This window comes from Microtus pennsylvanicus, chromosome 4 (assembly GCF_037038515.1).
Source record: "Microtus pennsylvanicus isolate mMicPen1 chromosome 4, mMicPen1.hap1, whole genome shotgun sequence".
NCBI lineage: Eukaryota > Metazoa > Chordata > Mammalia > Rodentia > Cricetidae > Microtus > Microtus pennsylvanicus.
The window spans coordinates 127,991,826-128,014,011 of NC_134582.1; the positions used below are offsets into that span (position 1 = coordinate 127,991,826).

The following is a 22,186-nucleotide window of genomic DNA, read 5'->3' on the forward strand; positions in this document are numbered from 1 at the left end:
GCCCACAGACTCAACCAAGCAGGGCTCTTAGGGACTCACAGAGACTGAGGTGGCAACCATGGAGTCAACATGGGTCTACAATAGGGTCCTCTGCAAATATATTGCAAATATTTAGCTTGGGGGTTTTGGTAGAATTACTAACAGTGAAAGTTGGGGTATCTCTGACTCTTTTGCCTACTCTTGAGACCCTTATCCTCCTACTGGGTTCATCTAGCCTTGATATGAGAGTTTGTGCCTAGTCTTACTGTATCGTGTTATATCATGTTCTACTGATATGCCTGGAAATCCTGCTCTGTTCTGAAGGGAAACAGAGAAGCAGTGGGTCTGGGAGAGGGAAGAGGGGGAGGGGGAGGGGAGGGATGAGAGAAGGCAATAGGGATGTATTGTGTGGGAGAAGAATAAATTAAAAAGAAAAAATAATTTTAGTGTTTTGACCCTTGGTTTTGGACTGCTAACCTCTAGAATGTGAAAAATAAATTTCTCTTGTTTAACCTACCAGTACTTTGCTACAGCAAAACGGATATGGTGATATGAAAGAAAATGGCACCCACAGGGAGTGGCACTATTAGGAGGTGTGGCTTTGTTGGAGCAGGTGTAGCATTGTTAAAGAAAATGTGTCACTGTGGGGGCGGGCTTTGAGGTCTCATATGCTCAAGCTATACCCAGTACATAGACTCCTTCTGCTGCCTGCAGATCAAGATGTAGACCTCTCGGCGCCTTCTCCAGCACCGTGTCAGCCTGCACGCCATGTCCTGCCATGATGAAAATGGACTAAGCCTGTAAAACTGTAATCCAGCCCCAATTAAATGTTTTCCTTTGTAAGAGTTGACATGGTCATGGTGTCTCTTCACAGCAACAGAAACCCTAACTAAACAGATGGACACATGCATCTAACGAGGGGGAAATTGCCAGTTCTGCCCAACTTTACCCAGAAAATTCAAGAGGAAGAAATACTTTCTAGCCATTTGGTGAGGCAATGCTACTCTTATATTCTTTATTAACTATAAAGAAGTAAATCTATAGACCACATTTCTTAGGTAAGTGAATGAATACAACTTAGTGAAGGTTAGCAAGCTTGAGGCCCTTGATTCTATCCCCAGTTTGTTCATATGTGCATACACACACACATACACACACTCACACACACACACACACACCAACAAAATGTTGGAGAATTGAATCAAGCAAGATATAAAAACCACGTTTTATTCATCAAATGTGTGCTTTGGGATTTACTTTATGACTTTGTGCTTTATCCTTTACTAATGAGGGACTTCCTGAGAGAAACCGTGGTGGTTTGAATGTGAATGGCCCCCACAATCTCATATATTTGAATACTTCATCCCTGATTGGTGGAACTTTGGGGGAAGGATCAGGAGATATGACCTTCTTGGATGTTTGAAACTCCCATGACATTCCCAGGTAGCGCTCTCTGCCTCGTGGTAGTATCTCAAGATGTGATTTCTGGGTACTGCTCCAATGTCGTGCCTGCTGGCTCTCTGCCAGGCTCCCACCATGCTTGTCATGGGCTCATCCTCTGACCAACTGCAAGTCCCAAACAAACCCTTCCTTCTATAAGTTGCCTTAGTCATGGGTCTTATCACAGCACTAGGAAAGTCGCTAAGACAGAAACTTCCTTATGCCTTGGGCCCCAGTAAAGGTCTTGGACCACAAGTACTCACTATTCTTTCCGTCTTACCTAGTGGCTGAGTGCAGGCTTCCTGCACAGTTTCCCCTTCCCTTTGGCCCTGTGAGGTGATCTGTTCTCTTTTCTCTGGAAGGTTTAAGTAATAAACTGCATGTGACCCATCAGGCATCTTGTTTAGTTGCCTTCTCTACACTCACTTGACTGACACAACTGATTCTGACCTTTTTACTCAGCCAGGGATCTCCTCAGACATTGTTTATCAGTTACCTTCATATCACCGTGATCAATACACCTGACTGAAACAGTCTAACAAAGGAAAGGTTGGCTGTGCCCACAGTTTCAAAGGGATTTCAGTCCATTATGGTGGGGAAGGCGTGGCAGAATGGCTCTGTCCACGGCAGTTCAAGTGTGAGGTGGTGGCTGTCCATCCCAGCAGACAGGAAGCAGGTAATACAGTGTGGGTGTAAACCTTCAAAAGGTCACCTAGTGACATACTTCTGCCAGCCAGGTCCCCTTTCTAAGGGCTCCATGGTCTCCACAGGAGAATAATAAGCTGGAGTCCAAGTATTAACAACATGGGTGGAAGACATATCAGATTAAAATCTCTTTTTATTTTTTTTATTTAATTTTTTGGGGTTTTGTTGTTGTTATTTTGTTTGTTTGTTTGTTTTTTCAAGACAGGGTTTCTCTGTGTAGCTTTAGTGCCTGTCCTGAAGCTCTTGCTGAACTCACAGAGATCTGCCTGACTCTGCCTTCCAAGTGCCGGGGTTAAAGGCAAGCACCACATCTGCCCAGCCAGATTCGCATCTTAATAAAGTTACTATCATAGAAGGAATAAATCTAGCTGAGCGTGGTGGCACACACTTTTAATCCCAGCACTTCAGAGGTAGACAGGTGGATCTCTGAGTTTAAAACTAGCCTGGTCTACAGAGCAAGTTCCAGGGCAATCAGGACTACACAGAAAAACCCTGTTTCGGGGGTGGGGGGTAAGGGAATAAACTCAAGGCTCATCTTTCTCACCCGTATCCATCACGGCACCACGAGGCTCTTCCTCCCTGTATGCCCTGCTAGCACAGAATCTGCATGCACAGATTCATCTTTCTCTGAACTGCTGGTGCCCACTTTAACCTGAACGCCTTTTTACACACTCGCCCTTATCTCTGGTATCAGTTCTTTTGAGAAGGGGTTCTTTCCTCTCAAGCCCAGGGACATAAGGCCCGGTAGTTACTTAATTTCTTAAATCAGAACAATTGTTTCCATTTCAAATTGTGCAATGATCACTTGATTGTGACATTTTGATCAATGTGATCTTTTGATTGTGTTCATTGCCAATTAAGACATTATGACATCAGGGCCTTTGGATTTTGCTAAACATTGGAACTGTAGCATCCCACACAGTAGCTGCTTTGTGGGAGGTACCCAAATATTTGCTAAAGATGAGGCATGTAAATTAGTTCTGTATAATGATGTCAGCACCATTTGTAATGATGTATTAGGAACGACCCAAAAACCCAACAGCAGGAGACTTCATTAAAAATGACATATGATACATCCGTACAATGGAATATTGTGCAGCTATTTAAGGCATTTTCAGAGTCATTGATATGGAAAGATCCTCGGAGTCTCTATGTGATAAAGCACAGCACAGCTGAGTGTACACAGCACCCCACCACTCTATCCAAGGCAGCCATAAATAACATGGGTTAGACTGTATTTGCAGCATCAAAACACTCGCTGAATGTTTGTACAAGAAACTAATAACTGTGGCTGTTTGTCTGGGGGTAGGTAGGAACTGGGAATGAGCGTCAAAGAGGAAGCTTTTCTACCGGTATCACTGTCTACTTTCAGATTTGGACTTACAAGAACATGTTATCTGCTTACAGTTTGGTTAACTGTAATATTCTTTCAATGTGCTCCTGCCCAGAAGTTAGTAAATGCTGATGAATGGAAGAAAATTCGCCATTATCCATTCCCATCACCAAAGTGTATCCTCTTTACTGTCCTCACCAATCAAGGGAGTTGGGTGGGGATTAGCAGACACCAATCCCAGCAGGCCTTAGGAGTTACAGTTCCCTGGGGAGTCACAGAAAACTTTTTTTAGCTGTATATATATTTGTGTGTGTGTGTGTGTGTGTGTGTGTGTGTGTGTGTGTGTGTGTGTGTGTATTTGGGAAGAAGGGGGAAACATGAGCATGGGTACCCATGAAGGCCAAAAGCAAGCACTGAACCCCTGGAGCTGGGGTTACAGGTGGCTGTGAGCTGCCTGACTTGGATGCTGGGAACTGAGCTCTGGTCCTCTGAAAGAGAGGTATGTGGTCTTCACCACTGAGCATCTATCTCTCCAGCCCCAGAAAGCTGGTTTGCTAATTTGTAAAAAATGACATGTTTGAAGACTTTGAAATGACTACAGCCATGACGAACCCCTGAACTGTCCTTTATAGTTTACAAAGTGCACAGACGCACACACAAGTGTAGCAGCTTTAGTTTCTGTGGGTCTCATTTCCTTGATGAGCAAACTTCAGTTACAAGAAATGAAAGGACCTGCCCAGGGTCATTCCTCCTGACACAGCAGAGCCATTCAGATCCGAGGACATTACTTCTGAAGCAGCTGGAGGAAGACAGCTCCTTCCCAACTCCAAACAAGGAGAGGAGACCATGGCGGCAGCCTGACCTTCACAGGTTTTATTTTAATCCCATGACATTTTATGACACACTGAAGTAAGTGGGGTCAGGCTAGGTCTTGAGCCTAGGGGATAGTACTGGCAGAAGAGAGAAAATATCCAACTCCTGTTTTGACTGTTTTCTCCTGTCTCCCGAGCAGGAGAAAAAGGGAGAAAGGAAAAATGTTCTTGGCTGGAATGCAGAGGATCCTGCCAGTAAAGACTCTGGTTGCCAAAGACACCCCTCCCCCAGCCCCATTAACACCATGACACCAGTGGAGAGACACTGGACACTTGGTGACACTGCTGACGCCTTGGCAACTTTTGAAAGTAAAATTGTATTTCTATGAACTAAGGGGTGGGTGAGATATTTAAAGTGAAGTACTGGGAAGGAACCAGAGTGTGGGAGGGTTTTACTCCTAAGGATTGAGTTGGATGGCACCCTGGGTGTGTTGCACAAAAGCATCCCCGTGTAAGATTTTCCTACGGTCCCAGCCCTTAACCTCCAGATCACCTCCCCAAGTCAAATGATGCTCCAAGAAAAAGACCTATCCATGAAGAGAATGAAGTGTGTCCTTCATGAGTGGAGTCTAGGTCGCCTGTCCAGGCAACAAGGAAGCTAGGAGAGCAGCAGCAGCAACGACAAAAAGCATAAGAGCTTGCTGCACACGTACAAGATTCATTCCCTAAGCCACTGTGAGAACAACAAAGTTCAGGGCCACCCACAACTTCCCTGGGAACACAGGAGGGAGGAACTAGTGAGTTCTCATTAACAAAAGCTTCTCCTCCCTCTGTCAGCACTCATTCCTACTTGGGGGAAAGGTGACTAAACAGCAATTTTGAGCCTTCCTTGGGTTGGGGAGAAACAGGTAAGTTTTCTGAGACCATAGGCATGCTTACCCTGGAAGGAAAAGATAGCTGGAGGCTTGCCTGCCCATAGAAAAAAGCAAGTGCTATAGCTTGTTTTCTTGTCTGTTTGATTTTGTTGTTTGCTTTGGTTTGTTTTTGAAGAAGGAAGGAACTGCCAGTAAGTCTTTCTGCAACTCTTTGTCCCATATACAACTATTGGAATCGCTCCACATTACAGAAAAGACTGCAAGCTTTACCATAAAATATTTTAAAGTAAATATAAAGTTAAATTTTGTGTGTATCTATGCGCGTGCATGCGTGCGTGTGTGTGTGTGTGCATGTGTGTGTGTGTGTGTGTGCTACAGTATGCTTATGGAGGTCTGACAGTTGGGGGATATTTGTACACTGTGTGAAGATGTGTCACTGTGATTGGTTTTATAAAGAGCTAGGCAGGCAGAGGTTAGGTGGAACTTCTGGGGACAGAGAGGACTCCGGGAAAAAGAAAGGTGGAGTTGCCAGCCAGACACAGAAAGGAAACAAGAGGTAAAAATGGAAGAGAGGTAATGCCATGTGATAGGACATAGATTAATATAAATAGGTTCATTTAAGTCATAAGAGCTAGTTAGGAATAAGCCTAAGCTATAGGTAGAGGTCTCATAATTAATAAGAAGTGTCAATGTCATTATTTGGGAGCTGGCTAGTGGGACATGGCCTCAGAGTCAGCCACCAATGCACCATATGCTAAGCAGAGCTGCATAGCAGTAGCCTGGTAGTTTAATATCTAGCTCACATGGTCAGAGGAGGCTGCAGAATTGCAAAAAAAGGAAAAAGAAAAAGGAAAAAGCCAGGTGCAGGCTGACATGACGTCTGAACAGGTTACAGTGTGTTTTAAAATGTGCCTAGGTGCTAAATAAAGAAAAAGAAAATGGGTATAGGTAGTTATAGAAAAATTAGTTTAAAAATAATAAAGTCCTTTTTAAAAACAATATAAAAATAAGCCACATAAAGATGAAAAATACACAGGGCATCTGGAAACTGTATGGTGTTTTGTTGACTTTGAATTTTTTTGAATTCTGATGATCCAACGAGAGTTGCCAAGAAACAATGAATTATGAAAGGGATTGCTGAATTAAAGCAGCCTATATACTTTAAAGATTCTTGACTTCACAATGGAAGTTTGGAAATGTGTTGCACTGGGGGAAAGGTTGTGCTTTTGTTTCCAGAGGAAACAAAAAGTTATAGATTCCTCCAAAGTTAATAGAGAACAGATTTTAGTGGGGGAAATCTCCTGAGGATCTTGGCTACAGATGTGAGGGGAAAAGTCAGGAAAGACTACAAGATAGGTAATGTGCCTACTGATCCTTCTGCATGGGAACAGCTCTGAGACTGGATGAGACATGATAAATCTTGTTGGCTACAGAGTCCTCATGACTTATTACATGCCATCCTTTCATAGGGCATGAATAAAGGTTTGGTTATACAGTCCAAACAAACTTATAAAGTTGACAGATGTCTTTTTTCTGCTTAAATATAAAACAGAAAAATCATCTTTAGTTGGCTTGTACACACTACATATTCTATACTTGTGCTAATGCAGAGATATTTGTTACCTTTAAAAGTTTTGTGTGTTTTCAGAACAAAAGGACCAGATACCAATGAAGATACCAATGAAGAAGCCCAGGTGATCCAGGCTCACAGAATACCTCTGTTGCAGTTTCCTCAAAATTCTTCATCAGAACAACTTCATAGCTGCTAGCTGAGATGGTCCAGCCTCACAGACTACTCCAACCAAGCTCTACACTTTCCTATCACACAAAGACTAAACAAAAAATAATACAGCTAGCTTTCCCAGAATTTGATCATTATCCCAATTTTCTCAGGGACCCCCTAAAGATACTGTTGTTCCAAGACAACAGGAAATAATTTTAAGAACATGACACCCACATTCCCAAGAGGTAGGTTGGATAATTTTGGTTGTTCAGTGGGTTATGGATGTTTGTCATCATTTAGGAGAGTGGTTGCAAGTTGTTATTAGTCATAGTCAGGGAGAAAACTAAACAAAGGCTATTAAATTCAGGAATCTCATTATGAAAAGAGAAAGGGCAGATACAGAATGATGGGGTAAAGGGGTGGATTGTTGAGTCTACTTTTGAACAACCAGTAGTCTCAAATATTTTATGTTGGTATGGATTTTTATATATTAATATACATCAAAGAACCTCCATATGGAGTTTTCTTTCAATGTGGCAAAGTTAGTCATTTGGGCAAGAAACTGCCCTTGCCTCAACTGCAGACAGTTGCAGTCCAAACTGGACAAGCTGAACACAAAAGGGGGTAACTGATGAACTTTGCTAAGACAAGGTAGGAAGTCCTTCAAAATTCCTGCATCACAGAAAAGTCTGTCAGATATTCTAGTCCTGTAGGTTAAAGATGGATGCCCCAACACTGCAGAGGAATCTTGGGTGACTGTCCAGGCATTCATCTGTCTTTGTGGTTTCTATAGTTTTGAAAGTTGTTTGCTCTGCACTTTCTATTTACACAGATATTAGTATATCCTTCTTGGGTCTCTAGTGGGGTTGAAGATGAGATAGTTATAGTTATTTTTCCTTGTTGCCAAATTCAGAAAAGAAACTCACAAAAGAGGTATAAAGTGTATAAGGTTGGGAAACATAAAAACTTAAATTGTTTATCCAAGAAAATGCTTTGAGGTCTAAAAAGGTAGTTTTAGGATGGTAATACAAGTTAGGATAGAAAGTGAATTAAATATAAAACTTTGAACTCATCAAGGTAAGATAGATAACAGAGAGTATTTTTTCCAAATTTTCCAAATACAAATAAACTGGACATTGTGAATATAATTCTCACTTGATAATTGTTCTTATTGCATATAATTTTACTGTATTAGAGTTAAAACCTTTCTTTTTATTTTAACAAAAAGGGGAAAGTGTTGTGAGATATTTGTGCACTGTTAAAGATGTGTCACTGTGATTAGTTTAATGAAGAGTTAAATGACCAATATCTAGGCAGGAAGAGGTTAGGTAGGGCTTGTGGGGACAGAGAGGACACTGGGAAAAGAAAGGCAGAGCAATCAGCCAAACATGGAGATAAAACAAGAGGTGCAAAATGGAAGAGAGGGAATGCCACATGGGAGAATGTAGATTAGTATAAATGGGTTAATTTAAGTTTTAAGAGCTAGTTAGGAACAAGCCTAAGTTATAGGCCAAGCTTTCATAATTAACAAGAAGTCTCTGTGTTACTGTTTGGGAGCTGGCTGGTGGGACAGAAAAAGACTCATTTCAGATGACCCTCAGATATCAGTTTTTCCCTCCCACATTGTTTGAGACAGGGCCTATCTGCACTGAGCATGCCAGGCAAGCTAGCTGACTGAAGAGTCTGTAAGAATTCTGTTTCTGCCTCCCATTTCTCAGTAGGAGTGTGCTGGGATTGCAGATATCCGCCCTACTGCATCCAGCTTGTATGCAGGTTCTGGGGGTCCCAACTCAGGACATTAGGTTTGTGTAATATTGAGATGAGGTTATGTCCTTCTCTGTTACTCCATGTGGTATAAAACTGTGGTTTATCAATGTGTGGGTTGCCCTATGAGACTCCATTTTCAAGCAGATTTTTTTACTCTATTTTGAGAAAGTGTGACTGAAACCCCTGGTAACCCACAAACCTTACATCTGCCAAGTACCACCCATTCGAGTGACTGATAAATGACTGGAAGTAAAGGGGGAGCCACCCTATGCATTTATTGGAGTGAACTGAGAGTGTGGGGACATATGAGTATATCAAAATCCTATCAGGGAAACCAGACCTAAGAACTTATTAGACAAACCAGATAAAAACAAAAAGTCATAGCAGAGCATAACTCCCATAAGGTGGTAGATACCTAACATTTTGACTGATTGTATGTTGTCACAACAACCTGTCGCCTGATGACTAACTAGTATGTACATGGAGGATCAACAAGCAGAGAACTCCCCAGCTGTCCCTGGAGCTTCAGCTCCACTAGGGTCCCCTCTGTTGACTCACCTGCCTGCACCTCCACCCATGTGAACCCGAACCTGAAACAGCCATGTTGGTTTTTGTCAACTTGCCACAAATTCGAGTCATTTAGATAGAAAGAACCTTCATTTAGAATATGCCATGAACAGATTGCCTACAGGCAGGTCTGTCAGGTATTTTCTTGATTCGTGATTGATGAAGCAGGGCCCAGGCCACTGTGGGGGAAAGCCACACTGGAGCAGGTGGTCTTGAGTGGTTAAAGAGATCAGGCTGAGTCAGCCATGGCGAGCACAGCAGTAAACATCGTTCCTCCTCTGTGGCCTCCGCTGCAGTTCCTGCCTCCAGGTTCCTGCCTTGACTTCTCTTCAGAATGAACTGTGAGCTATAGGATGAAATATACACTTTCCTCTCCAAGTTGCTTTTGGTCGTGATCTTTACTGCAGCAATGTAAACCAAATTACAAATTAGGTTAATGCAGTTTCCTACTCTTGGACCTGGGTTCAGGTTGTCACAACTTAAGTGAACTCTGTAGCCTTGCTCTCCAACCCTGACTTCAGCCACGTCCCAACTAATCTGGCTTGCATTTCATCAATATAGACTCTTCCAACTTCTGAAACTTTTCGTACTCTCCTGCAGCCTCTTTAGCTTGTATCCTTTCTGTAAACTACATATGTGCATATATACTTATTGTGTGTGATGTGGGCGTTAATTAAGATCGGAATAAAAGAACCTACATTTATCTCAGCCAAATTACCAGGATAATCTTTCAAGTTGCTGTCATTGCAACCTCTGGGCCTTGAGAATGTATTGCTCCCAGTAAACTGTGACATTGTAGAAAGACACAAACATGTTCCTCAGTGCCTCTGGCTAGCATGCTCACAACAGGCAGCAAGTGCTTTTGCCCACACAGCCATCTCCCCAGCCCTAAGGTTAAATATTAAAAGAATGAGCTGTTGGGGATGGTGGCACATGCTTTCAACTTCAGCACTTAGGAGGCTGACCTGGGAGGACTGAGAATTTGAGACTTCCTGGACTATAGGGCAAGTTAAAGATCAGTCAGAGGATCCACAACATGAGACCCTAGTACTCACACATATGCAGGTGTGTACACACACACATACACACACGATAGATAGATAGATAGATAGATAGATAGATAGATAGATAGATAGATAGATAGATAGATAGATAGATAATCTGATGTGGTCCCTTTCAAAGAGTGCAGGGAGTGAAAATGGAATGAAGGAACGGGTCTGGGAAATTGAGAGTGCCCCAAATCAAACCTTTAAATTTACTACCCAGAACGGCATTCTGGGATGATTATCATCCCCCACTTTAGATTTTGAGACTTCATCCATGTGTCCAGTACCTCCACACGCCATTACCCAAGAGGCCAGGGTAACTAAAGAGAAAAAGCAGCCTCCCCAAGATCAGCATCCGACCCATGGAAACAAGCCTGCTCCACACTGACATCACTCCCCATGGTCCTATTGTTCTCGTCTCCCCTTTTAATGCTGGAAACTGTAATTCCAAACAAATGTGAGCAAAGGACTAATAAGTTATGCAGCTGAAGAGGTTTAGGGCTAAGCCCCTTAAGCTGTTTTTGGAAGAGTATTTGATCTCTTGACATAAATCTAGTGCTATTGTGGGTTCTATACATATGCAAAGCTCCCACAAAATAAGCCGGAACTAAACTGATTACATTCCCGATCGACTAAGTGAAACTCAAGTTTGGGATTCTGAGGCTGTGATGTACTGCATCCAATTGAATGTGGAGAGACAACAGTAAAGACTGGAAGGGAGAAGCAAGGGCTGGAGATGGCTCCATGGGTAAAAGACCTTGTTCATATGCATGAGGACCTGAGTTCGAATCTCCAATACCGGTGTAAGCAACTAAGCAGGGTCACACAAATCCCTAACTCCCAGTGCTGTGGAGGGCAGATATAGGAAGATCATCCAGGCTTGCTGGCTGCCAGTCTAATTCCAAGTTCAATGAGAGATGCCGTCTCAAGTGAATAATGCAGAGGACAAACAAAGCAAGACTTTCAAGCATATATACGTGCACACACATGCACATACACTCGCGCACACACAGGCAAACAGGACTAGAGAGAGCTCAGTTGGTAAGGTGTTTATGAACACAGGAAGACCCAAATTCTATCCCCAACAACCCACATAAAAAAGCCAGGCATGGTGGCACAGCCCTCTATGCCAGCACAGTAGAGGCAGAGATGGCAAGAACCTTTGGGGCTGGATGGCCAGCCGACCTAGCCTGCTGGGTGACATCCAGATCAATAATAGACCCTTGTCTGAAAATAAAAGAGCCCAGCAGATGGTACCCACAGTGGTTTCAATGAGAATGATTCCTCACTGGGTCACATGTTTGAATACTTGGTTCCCAGCTGGTGGGAATGGTTTAAAGGATCAAGAGGTGTGGTTTTGTTGGAGGAAGTATATCACAGGGGTAGGCTTGGAGGGTTCAAAAGCCTGGCACCATTTCCAGTTCTCTCAGTCTCCTGCTTTCTTATCAAGATAACTATCAGTTGTTCTTCTTTGTCTCTAACCATGCCTTTGTCTCTAACCCTCTGGAACCGGAAGCTCAATTAAATGCTTTCTTTTGTAAATTGCTTCAGTAATGGTGTGTCAACATAGCAAGAGAAAACTAACACTGGGCCTAAGGAACAAACCAGAAGTCTTCTGGCCTTCATGTATCTGCATATGCAAATGCATCAGTACACACATGTATCTGCACACACAAGCAGGGAAGAGGGGAAGAGAAGGAAATGAAGCAAATTCTCAGTACAGTGCTGTAACAAAACATAGGGCAAAGTCTCAGAAAGTGGGGAAGACAGGTCAGGAGACCCTAGACTGCAGGAGAGATCTCAGGCAGGAAGCTCTTGACAATAGGAACAAGTGGATGAATAACTTTTGTCTGGACAACCTTGCCTTTCACAGGAACAGCTTCTCTGTGAGAGTAAGAGAAAGGTTCTGGGGGGCCAGGGCCCTGGGACTAAAGACGATGATGTTTATAGAACAAGGCAGCTACCTTAGACTAAGTCACCACAAAGACAAATAACACCTCTCAAACCCTCCACACACAAAGAGAAAGGAAGGAGCCACCAGATACAACCAGGGTGATTCTTTAAACCATAAAATAGGATCACTGCTTGATTTGACATCCACATCAGACCTGTCTCTGGAAGTCGGTCACTTAAACTTCAAATCTATTTTGGATAGAGGGTGATGGACCAGCAGCACACAGGCCTGATCTGACTTAATCTTTCGATCTTATTTGCATCATTGTGGTACTGCCATTGTTTGGGGAAAGTGATAAGCCCTAAAATGTCCCCCTAACTGGCATTTAGCTCAGATTGGAAGATTTCTTTATATTTCCATACTCAAAGTAATCTTAACCTTTACTACAGCCACTTGGTCTACCCTGTAAGTCTTAAAGGGAATATCGCTTTTAAAATCACGGAGTTTAAAACTTATGAGGGCTGGAGAGATGGCTCAGCAAGGAAGAGCTCTTGCTGCTCTTCCAGAGGACCTGGGTTTGATCCCAAGGGCCAACATGGCAGCTCACAACCATCCATAACTCCAGATCCTGAGGATCAACAACCTCTTCCAACTTCCCCAGGCACAAAGCTTGTGTGTGATGTACATACATACACGCAGGCAAAAAAATCCACACACATAAAATAAATCCAAAAGAAAAATTTAAGCATGGAATGTTAGCTCTGGGAGAAATCTCTTATTTCTTTTTCTTTTCTTCCAAGACAATTCTTTAGAGCAGTGGTTCTCAACTTTGTATGTATGTATGACTGTAATGGTCTGTTCTGTCCCTTTAAGACAAGCCACACCCACTTCCTCCTCCATCTGCAGAGGCAAGCTGATCTTCAGCTTCCAGCCTGAGTCCCTTCTCTTTTCTGCCTCTCCCCTCAAGAGGCAGCTTCTGCCTCGCTCCATTTTCCTTACTTCTCCCCTTCGCCCCCCCATCTCTCTCTGTGTTTCTCTCTACTCTTTCCCCCTTTTTGCCTTACCTCTTCTCTCCTTCCCTTCCATAACCCACTAAATAAATATCCAGCCTCACTCTGCATGGTGTGCCCATCCACATCTCTGTCTCTCGCCTGCCGCGTGGCTCCCTGCAGGAGCCACCTTCAGAGACCTGTGGCGTGGTCTCGTGGTGTGCCCATCTGTCTGTCTCTCCTGGTGGGACTTGCTGCCTCTCGTGGTCCACTGCAGCCACTTGGGAACTGCACTGTCCCTGCCTAGGACTGGCTGCTATCGGGACTTGCTGCCTGCCCCCACTCAGGAACCTGTAGTGTGATCTCATGGCCTGCTGCCCGCTGCAGCCACTGGGGAACCTGCAGCATTTTACTTAATCCATTACAGTGACCCTTTAATATAGTTCCTCACATTATGGTGATCCCCAACCATAAAATTATTTCACTGGTCTTCCCTAACTGTAATTTTGCTACTGTTATGAATAGTAATGGATATCTGATATGAGACCCCCAAAGGGGTCATGACCCACAGGTTGACAACCATTGCCTTAGAGCAGCATAGCTTACAGGCATTCAACACTTACTCTTGAGCACTTTGCCAAGAGATTTGCATCTTTAAGTCAAATGAGTGCAATATGGGTGTGACTTCTGTCTCCCTTTTGCAGAAGGAGAACCTGAGACACATGTACCTTCCTCCCATCTTGCTCCTACTTTGTGAAGAACTCCTTGTCAAACACTAAACCCCAGGCATCCAAGCCTAGGAGCATCATTCTCTCTCGGCCGTGAGGGAGATGAAGGATGCATAATTTGGAGAGGACTCTCAACACCATTGGTCATGACGTTCCTGGAAGATATGGCTACACTGCTGTTTTGTTGAGGCACAGGCTCCAGCCTGCTCTTACCCTGTTGTCTTCCTGGATCTCCCAGTCGCTCGAGAAGGTCATCAGCTGCTGCCCTTGGGAGCAATTAGCAAACTGGAAGAGGCTGGAAAACATCCTTCTGTTTTCTTGTGTGTCTGGGAAGATGGCGTCTTGGAAATTGACTCCATGAGGCAAGAGATTGTAATTTTCATCCATCCTAAGGGGGTGGGGTCAAAGCAGAGAGACAAGGGAGGTTATTGGGGGGTGGGTCAGCTTCAGTCCAGTTTGCAAAGGACAGAGATGATCTTGCTAATTTTCATCCTGAAATCTGCAATGGTTCCAAGGAAGAGACCCCACAGTTAGCACTTCTGTTTTCCACCTCTCATTACTTGAGTCTAACCTTAAGGTCTTCTTAAGCACAGAGTCTAGACAGAGGGGAAGGAAGAGATGCGCATTCATGTCTGCGTCTATTTCCCAAGTCCCCCAGGACTTTCCTTCTCCTGGTGAGAGGGCAGCCAGCTGTAATGTGACCTGGATTCAAGTCTCACTGTTAAAGTCAAGTCTCAAAGTTTCTTCTTTAAGTACCATTGTCTTCCAGTCTGCTACAAGAGGATTATAGTAGAGCCTACTTTCCTGGTATTACCATGGGGGCTGCACTGGAAAAATGTAAACAGGGTTGGAGATGTGGCTCAGTGGGTAAGGGCACTTCCTGGTCAAGTGTGAGGACCCAAAACTGAATTCCTAGCACCCACACAAAAAGATAATCCTGCCAGTAACATCAGCACTGGATGGCAGGGACAGGCAGCTCCTGAGAACCTACTACCCCAGCCTAGCCCAAACAGTGAGCTCCCAGGTCAATGAGAGACCCTGACTCAAGGCAATAAAGTGGAGGGCGATAGAGGAAGACAACAACATCTTCCTCTGATCTCTGCATGTTCACACATTCCTATGCATGTACCACATACACATATACACTCATCCAACACACACAAATAGAATGAAGCACTTGGCACAGAGTGCATGCGAGTATACAAATAGCAGTCAATGTTTTTACATGCTCTGGTATAAAGTGCTTGCTAGAAATAGAAATCAGGGCTGGGGAGATGGTTCAGGGGTTAAGAGAACTGGCTGCTCTTCCAGAGGTCCCGAGTTCAATTCCCAGCACCCACATGCAGCTCACAACCATCTGTAATGAGATCTTGTGCCCTCTTCTGGCATGTAGGCATATATGCAAAACACTCATATATAAAAGATAAATAAATAAATAAATAAATAAATAAATAAAGCAAACTTAACCAAAAAAGGAAATAAATTTTTTTAAAAAAAAAAGAAAGAAAGAAATAGAAATCGGGGGGTGGGGGGAGTGAGAATTTTAACCCAAGCCTTCCAGTTTGAATTTGGAATGTTCCCCCTTCTCTCAGTTTCATGTACTCAACCTTGGTACCCAACTAGGGTGGGAGGCTGCGGAAGTTTCCAAAGGAAATAAGTCACTGGGAGGATGGATGCCTTTGGATCTACATCCTACCACAGCCCCTTCCTGTGTTCCTTCTCTGCTTCCTGTTTGCCGTGAGGTGAACAGCCTTCGCCCATGCACCACCACAGCCATCCGCCCGAGTGTACAGAACCACACAGGAAAGGAATGAGCCCTCTGAAATGAGCCGAAATAAACGCTCCATTCCTTCCCATTTGCCAGCCGTAGTGAGTGAGCAAGAGACAGGGGAGTAGCCAGAACAACTGAGGAGGGGTGCATTGTATGACGTGATTAGCCTACTTCAAGGCAAGAGAGACCTAGGAAAAGACAACCTGTCACAGCATCGTGTGACTGCTGGTCTGTCTTAACTTTCTGTAATTATGTAATCGCAAAAGATGACAACATTAGCTGACCACTGCACGGTCACTGGACCACTTTGTGATTTAAAAAGAAAAAAGAGGCAAAAAATCCAACATTGTCTAGTCAGTTCTTAAGCTTTTTATCCAGTGGAAAAAAAGCACTGTCAAGTTGTGGTATAGTTGGGCTCTCAGTGTTTTCCCTAAATAAAAACATAAAAAGACTGAGTTGGATTTCTGGATCAAGAAAGGCGCTCACACAGCCCTGGCTGACTTTATTGAGAAACTATACTTTCCAGACAATTAAAAAAAATCAACCTAATCTGGCTAAGCTCCTCAAGCCAACACAAAGCAGAACACGCATTCTAAACTTAGCCTGCCTTCAATATGGAAAGCACGTGTGCTGAGCTTCAGGACATCCCTCTGCGGAACTTACTGTTTTCTTTCTCAGAGACTCCAAAACGAATCATTCCCTGGAGCCTTGGTGCTGTTTTACAATTGGCGAAACTGCGACAATCGCTGATCATACAGCTTTGGATTGAGTCGCCAACTGTTCAAAAACCTGGCTAAGATTCTATGCCCGTGTCTCTCGCCATTGTTCTATACCCATCTTAACTGATTTATAACCATGAACTTGAGGAGCCACCTGTTGTTTTCTACCTGCGATTTAGGTAGAATTCGGTAGTCAATAAAAATGAACTGAATTTGGGGATATACATTTCCTGCTGATTTTAGGCCAACCTCCGTGGAACTTCACAAGATTGATATTGTTTACAAGGGACCGTCTGCCTGATGTCCCTCTGCTCTCTTCGAAGCAGTGACCTGAAGTTTTTACCTTTCCCCTAAAGCCCTGCGAATGTGAACTACCTGGCAGGCGGTATGCGGTATGCGAGAGAAACAAGGCAGCAAGGCTGCCTTCTGGCACTGAAGTGGGTAGAAAAGAGAGAGTGATGCACGTTAAACAACAGGACTTCCCTGGGAGCTTCAGGCGCTCCCATTAGTACCTGCATCTCTCTCTCAGCCAGATGGAAATTGCTGGAGGGGAACGGCGTGAGAGTTGGACTTTGAGAGAAGTGTTTGGCTCAAAACTCACACTTGAGAAGTTCAAAGCCAGAATCCCAATAACTGATTCCAAAGGCCAACTTCCTTAATACATCAAATGGACGGTTGGAAAGCACTTTTAGAGCTGCGTGTGGTAGCATGAGCCGGTAAATCCCAGCACTCCGAAGCTGAGGCAGGAAGATCACGGGGGTTTAAAAAAAAAAAAAACCCATCTCATAAACAACCTTTTTGCCCTTAGCACCCTTCTGTAGACAGGACTCCAAAATCGTCTCTGAATCTCATCCTCAGCCAAGAGTGGTCAGGATCTTCAAAGGACACAGCAAGAGAGAATGCAAAGAGTCTAAGGTATGTTCTACTTTGGCAAAAAAGCGGGCCCCAGGCACTCCTGACCTGTTGCAGGTAGCCCGCAGAGGGGCCAGGCTCACCTGACAAAGAAGAAATAGGAGTAGTCCTGGACCACCGTGTGGGAGTGACAGGAGAAGTAGCCCAGACCTGTAAGATTGAGCCGGGAGCCGGCGGGCACCTCCAGCATACTGCCCCACGCCTGGTCACACAGCATCTCCACCTCGGCGGAATAGAAGAGCCCTCCCTCTCCAGCTTGGTACTGCCACGGCAGGTAGTTGTAGAGGCCGGGCACCTCAGGGTGCAGCGCCAGCACCTTGGCATACACGATGGTCTCGGCCAGCTCTGCTCGGCACCCCTCGCTCAGGGGTCGCCACTCCGACGGCAGCTGGCAGGCGCGCGCGGGCGCCGGGCGGGCGGCGAGGCAGAGCACGGCGAGCAGCAGCGGGAGCGGCATGCCGGCGGCTACGCTCTAGCCCGGGCGCATGGCCCGCTCGGGTGCCAGGGAAGGCGGGGAGCCGGGGAGCCCGCAGCGCCTGCCCGCCCCCGGGAACTACGGCCTGGGCGCTCGGCTGCGCTAGCTCCGAGGAGCTGGTTGCTCTGTGGCCAGATCACCATGTCCCGGCCTTCGCCCCTCCACGCTTAAGAAGGGTCGCGAGGACGCGACGGGACGGGCGGGGACTGGGGCGTGGACGGCGGCAGGGGCGGGGAGTCTGCTCTGCAACCCGGCCTTGCAGGGCTCCCGGAGGAGGGTACCGACCCAGGCGTCCTGAGACTCCCGGATGGCAGCGGGACAAGTGAACTGAGTCTTGACCACAAGACCCAGTTGGCTTGTAGTGCACCTCTATAGGCTAGATCAGAGCTTGCCCGACATAAATTGCTGTTCCTTATGCAAGTGTCTCAAGCTCTCAATTTACACGATGGGGTCCTCTGGGTTAAGTCTTTACGTTTTCTCTGCAAGTAATATAGAATCAAAGTACAAAGAAACCAAACCTGATTTTGCCTTTCCCTAACTTCATGTGGATAATATCGCCTCCTCTCTTCTCTTTCTCTTCCCCTCCCTTTCTCTCCTCCCTTCTCCCCCTCATCTCCCCAGATCCTCTCTCTCCTCCCCTCCCTCCTCTTCTCCCCTCTACTCCCTTGCCCCCTCATCCTTCTCTATCACACACACACACACACACACACACACACACACACACACACACTGATTCTTCTGTAATAATGATATTCAAAGAGTCCCCATAAAGATTTGAAAAACCATTGTTCCAGGATTTTTTTTTAAGTTAACTGATTTATACAACCCCAGATTCTGAAAGTTCTACACTTGGTAAGCAAATCAATAAATTAAAATCAGCATTTCCCTAGTTAACGGGTAGAATGGAGACCAAAACCCTCAAAGGCTCTCACCCCCCATTGCCATTACTATTCTTAGTGTAATAAGAATAAATCCCAAGAGGGCCAAGGGTGTAGCTCAGTTAGAAGGGTGCTTCCTGGGCATGAATCATGTCCTGGGTTTGAGTTCCCAGCACCCCATCAGCTGGACATGGAGACACACCCAGTAGTTGGAGGTGGAAACAGGAGGATCAGAAGTTCAGGGCTTTCAGGAGGCTTCATAGGGAAATTGAATCTAGCACGGGCTGAAGAAACTGTCTCAAAAAAGAAAAGAAAGGAAGAAAGAAAGAAAGAAAGAAGGAAAGAAAGAAAGAAAGAAAGAAAGAAAGAAAGAAAGAAAACCTATTTGTAAATATATTAGCCATATAATCATTTTATGGATGTTACCCATATATCATTATATCTAATGCATTTGAAGAACAGATTTATAAGCAAAGTTGCCATGAAATGGAGGACTGTCTGTAGCATCTCATTTGGGGCTTTGCAGGTTTGGAAGCAGGAACCTAGGTTAACTATTCAAGGACCTAGAGAGAAGCGAGTTCCCAAGAAAATCTAGAAGAGAATCTACAGTGTGGGAATGAAAACTTAAAGGCTGGACCTCACCTTGCCAGGACCCCAGATCTTCCAGGGAGTCCTGAAAATTTGGTTGGATGGTTCCTTTTGTGAAGCTTTGAGATGGTTGCAGGTTTTGACAGGCAGCTCTTGCAAACAAACCCAACCCATGCAGAAGCGACTTAAAAGGAAGAAACCTGGGGGAGGATTTGGGGCATTTTAGGACAACGAAAGGAACTCCAGGCATCATTATCCAGTTGAAGGACTTGAAGCGCTCAGGTAACATGAGGGTCACATTAGCTCAAACTCTTGCCAGTGAGCCAATCAGGGTTGATTTCCACAAACCTTGTGGAAGCCCCAAAGCAGAAGAAAGAAAGAGGCCCCTCACAGGCTGTGAATGTTCACGTTTCAAGTATTCAGCCTAGGACCTCAACCAGTATCCATTTTGTGGTGGGGAGGGATCTTGCTATGTAGCCCTCGACTGCCTTCGGGCAAGAATTTCAAGTGTGCGCCACTAGGCTCAGTGAGACCTCAACAAATTCTGCAAAAAAATCTTAATAGTCAAAGCAAATCCAGAGGACAGCCGTGCCAAGTGCATGGATGATAAATGACCCTCTGCAGTTACCTGCCGTGGGAAATACCAGGCTTTCACACAATGAGTGGGGGAAGTGACGTCATGCCTACCATCAGAGGCTGCTTATCAGCGCAGCCCCATTGTCTCCCACTGGACATTTAAACTATGAACTTTGACAGGGTTACTGTATGAACCTGCTCTGATGTCATTAGTGAAATACCACAGGCTGGAGGCTTACCCAGTCGAGATTTATTTCCCTTAGCCCTGGAGACTAAAAGTTCAGTGTCCAGATGCCAAGACTGGTGTCTGGTAAAACCTTTGTCCCTGAGGCATGTGTAAATGGTCACCTTGTATTCTTACAGCAAGAGGTGTTCTTCTCTTTTTGTCCTTCTGTCTTCCTCTTACAAATCCAGTGGCCTAGGAACCTACCTTTATCAACTCATCTAGCCTTAGTCACCCCCATAAAAGACCTTATTTCCAAACATAGTCACACAGAGGGGCAGGACAGAGCTTTGGTACATGAATGGGGAGTGGGGAAGGAAACACATAGAGTAGACAAAGCAGCTGTTCAGCAGGTGTCCTGCATGTTTGCTTGAGAAAGAAGAAGAGCATGACATAACTTATATTCCTGGCAAACAGGGCAAGCATTGTCAGATCCCAGTGGTAAGAGTCGCAAACTATGAGCCAAAGACTTTGTGCAGGGTTTGCATGTTTTATCTTGATACAATTGCCAAACAACATTCCAGAATAGATATTACTATTGTTGTCCTTGTTCTTAAAAATCTTTGTGTGTATGTGATTGTATGTGTGTTGTGTGTGTGTGTGTGTTTGTGTGCATGGGTGCATGGGTGCTCTCCTGCACATTTGGTGTGTGATTATGAGCACACAAGTGCCATGACGCCCATGTGGAGGTCATAGGAGAGCTTTGGGTGTCAGTCTTCACCTTCCACCTTGTATGAGACAGAATCTCTTCACTGTCGGCCACTGTGTCCACCAGGCTAGCCAGCCCATGAGCTCCCAGGATTCTCCGGTCTCCACGTCCCATCTCCCATAGGGATTCCAGGTTTTACGTGGGCTCTGGGGATCCAGACTCAGGTGCACACATTTGCACAGCAGGGCTTTACTCGCTGAGCCATCTCCCTAGACCTGCTGTCTTTTTATAGATAAGGACGTTGAGATACAGGGAGGTTAACTGACTTACCAAATACACAGGAGTTAGAAGCGACTGAGGCAGGAGTCAAACCCGTGAACCAGTTTCCTGAGGTCTACTCACTTAAAGTCAACACTAGAACAGGGGCAAAAAGAGATGGTTATTTCAAGGCACAAGTGGCCCTTCCCTTAGCATCTCTGTCAAGTACATGGTTTCTGCTGGAGTTTGCAGATGGACCGTGCCCCACCAGCTCATGTGTGGACTGCTTTGTCCCCAGCTGGCTGTGCCATTTGGGAAGGTCATAGGAACATTAAGACCTCACTGGAGAAAGTGGATGGGGGGGGCACGTCCTTTGGGGATATATTTCATTCCAGGCCCATTCCTATATCCCTCTCTCTATTTCCTGTACACCATGAGACAAACAACCCTTCCATCAAATCCTCTACCATGATATTGTTCTGCCTCACCATAGACTGTAGGCTGCAATCTCTAAAACCGTGAGCAAAACAATTCTTCCTGCAAGCTGCTTTTCTCAGGGCTTTGGACACAGCTACTCAGAAACACTAACAGAGTACGTAAGAACTGAACATCACTTCCAGAAAGGATTTGGTGAGCGTTGACACTGGCCTGATGCTAACACAGTTCAATCCTGAAGCCCCATTCTAGTTTAGTCCTATGTTATAACTTATGCAGACATCATAATCTAAAGGTTTAAATTCATATTCCAGTGCCCCCGGGGCCTGGCTAGAAAAAAAATTGTCTGCTTTTCCTAACCTTAAAGCCTTTTTTTTTCATTTAGACAAGTCAGTGAATAAACAGCTGAAGGCCTGGCTATTTCCTCTCTTCTCGTAGAAGCTTGACAGAATCAAAGCTCTTCCATTATTCCCCGAAACACGTTTTCCTGAAACCCTTTCCAGAGGTCCTTTTTGTGGATTCTCCAGGCAGGTCAGTTTTTCTCCTCTATGGCATCTGGCAGAGAGCCTCACTCATTTGGTTTTTCTTCCTGGTGCGGCTGCTGCTATGGCCCCTGGTGACCTGCTTATCTTTAGAGAACAAGACCATGAAATAAGCAAAGGTCAAAATAGTTAGAAAGAAACAAAAAATCCATGAATTATTGGGTTTATAGTGAGGCAAGCCACTTCTGCCCGTTGGTTCCAAACCCATCAACTATGACTGTGAGGCAAAAGTGACGCTCCACCAAATCAGGGCCTTGGCTGCCAACTGACCCTAGAAGTGAGGCTTTCTTAGTCCGTCACAC

The 22,186-nt window shown here is 44.9% G+C and overlaps 1 protein-coding gene across 1 annotated transcript in view; it reads right to left on the reverse strand.

Moving 5' to 3' along the window:
- The window catches only part of Ccdc3 (coiled-coil domain containing 3), a 91,256-nt gene extending 73,471 nt beyond the window's left edge, over nucleotides 1–17,785 (reverse strand). Inside the window, exons 1-2 of the mRNA XM_075970442.1 lie at nucleotides 17,344–17,785; nucleotides 14,072–14,246 (exon numbers count right to left, since the gene is read on the reverse strand). Of these exons, the coding sequence (XP_075826557.1) occupies nucleotides 14,072–14,246; nucleotides 17,344–17,717 (549 nt within the window). The 5' untranslated portion in view covers nucleotides 17,718–17,785. The remainder of the gene's footprint in view (nucleotides 1–14,071; nucleotides 14,247–17,343) is intronic.
- Between the last annotated feature and the right edge of the window lie 4,401 nt (nucleotides 17,786–22,186).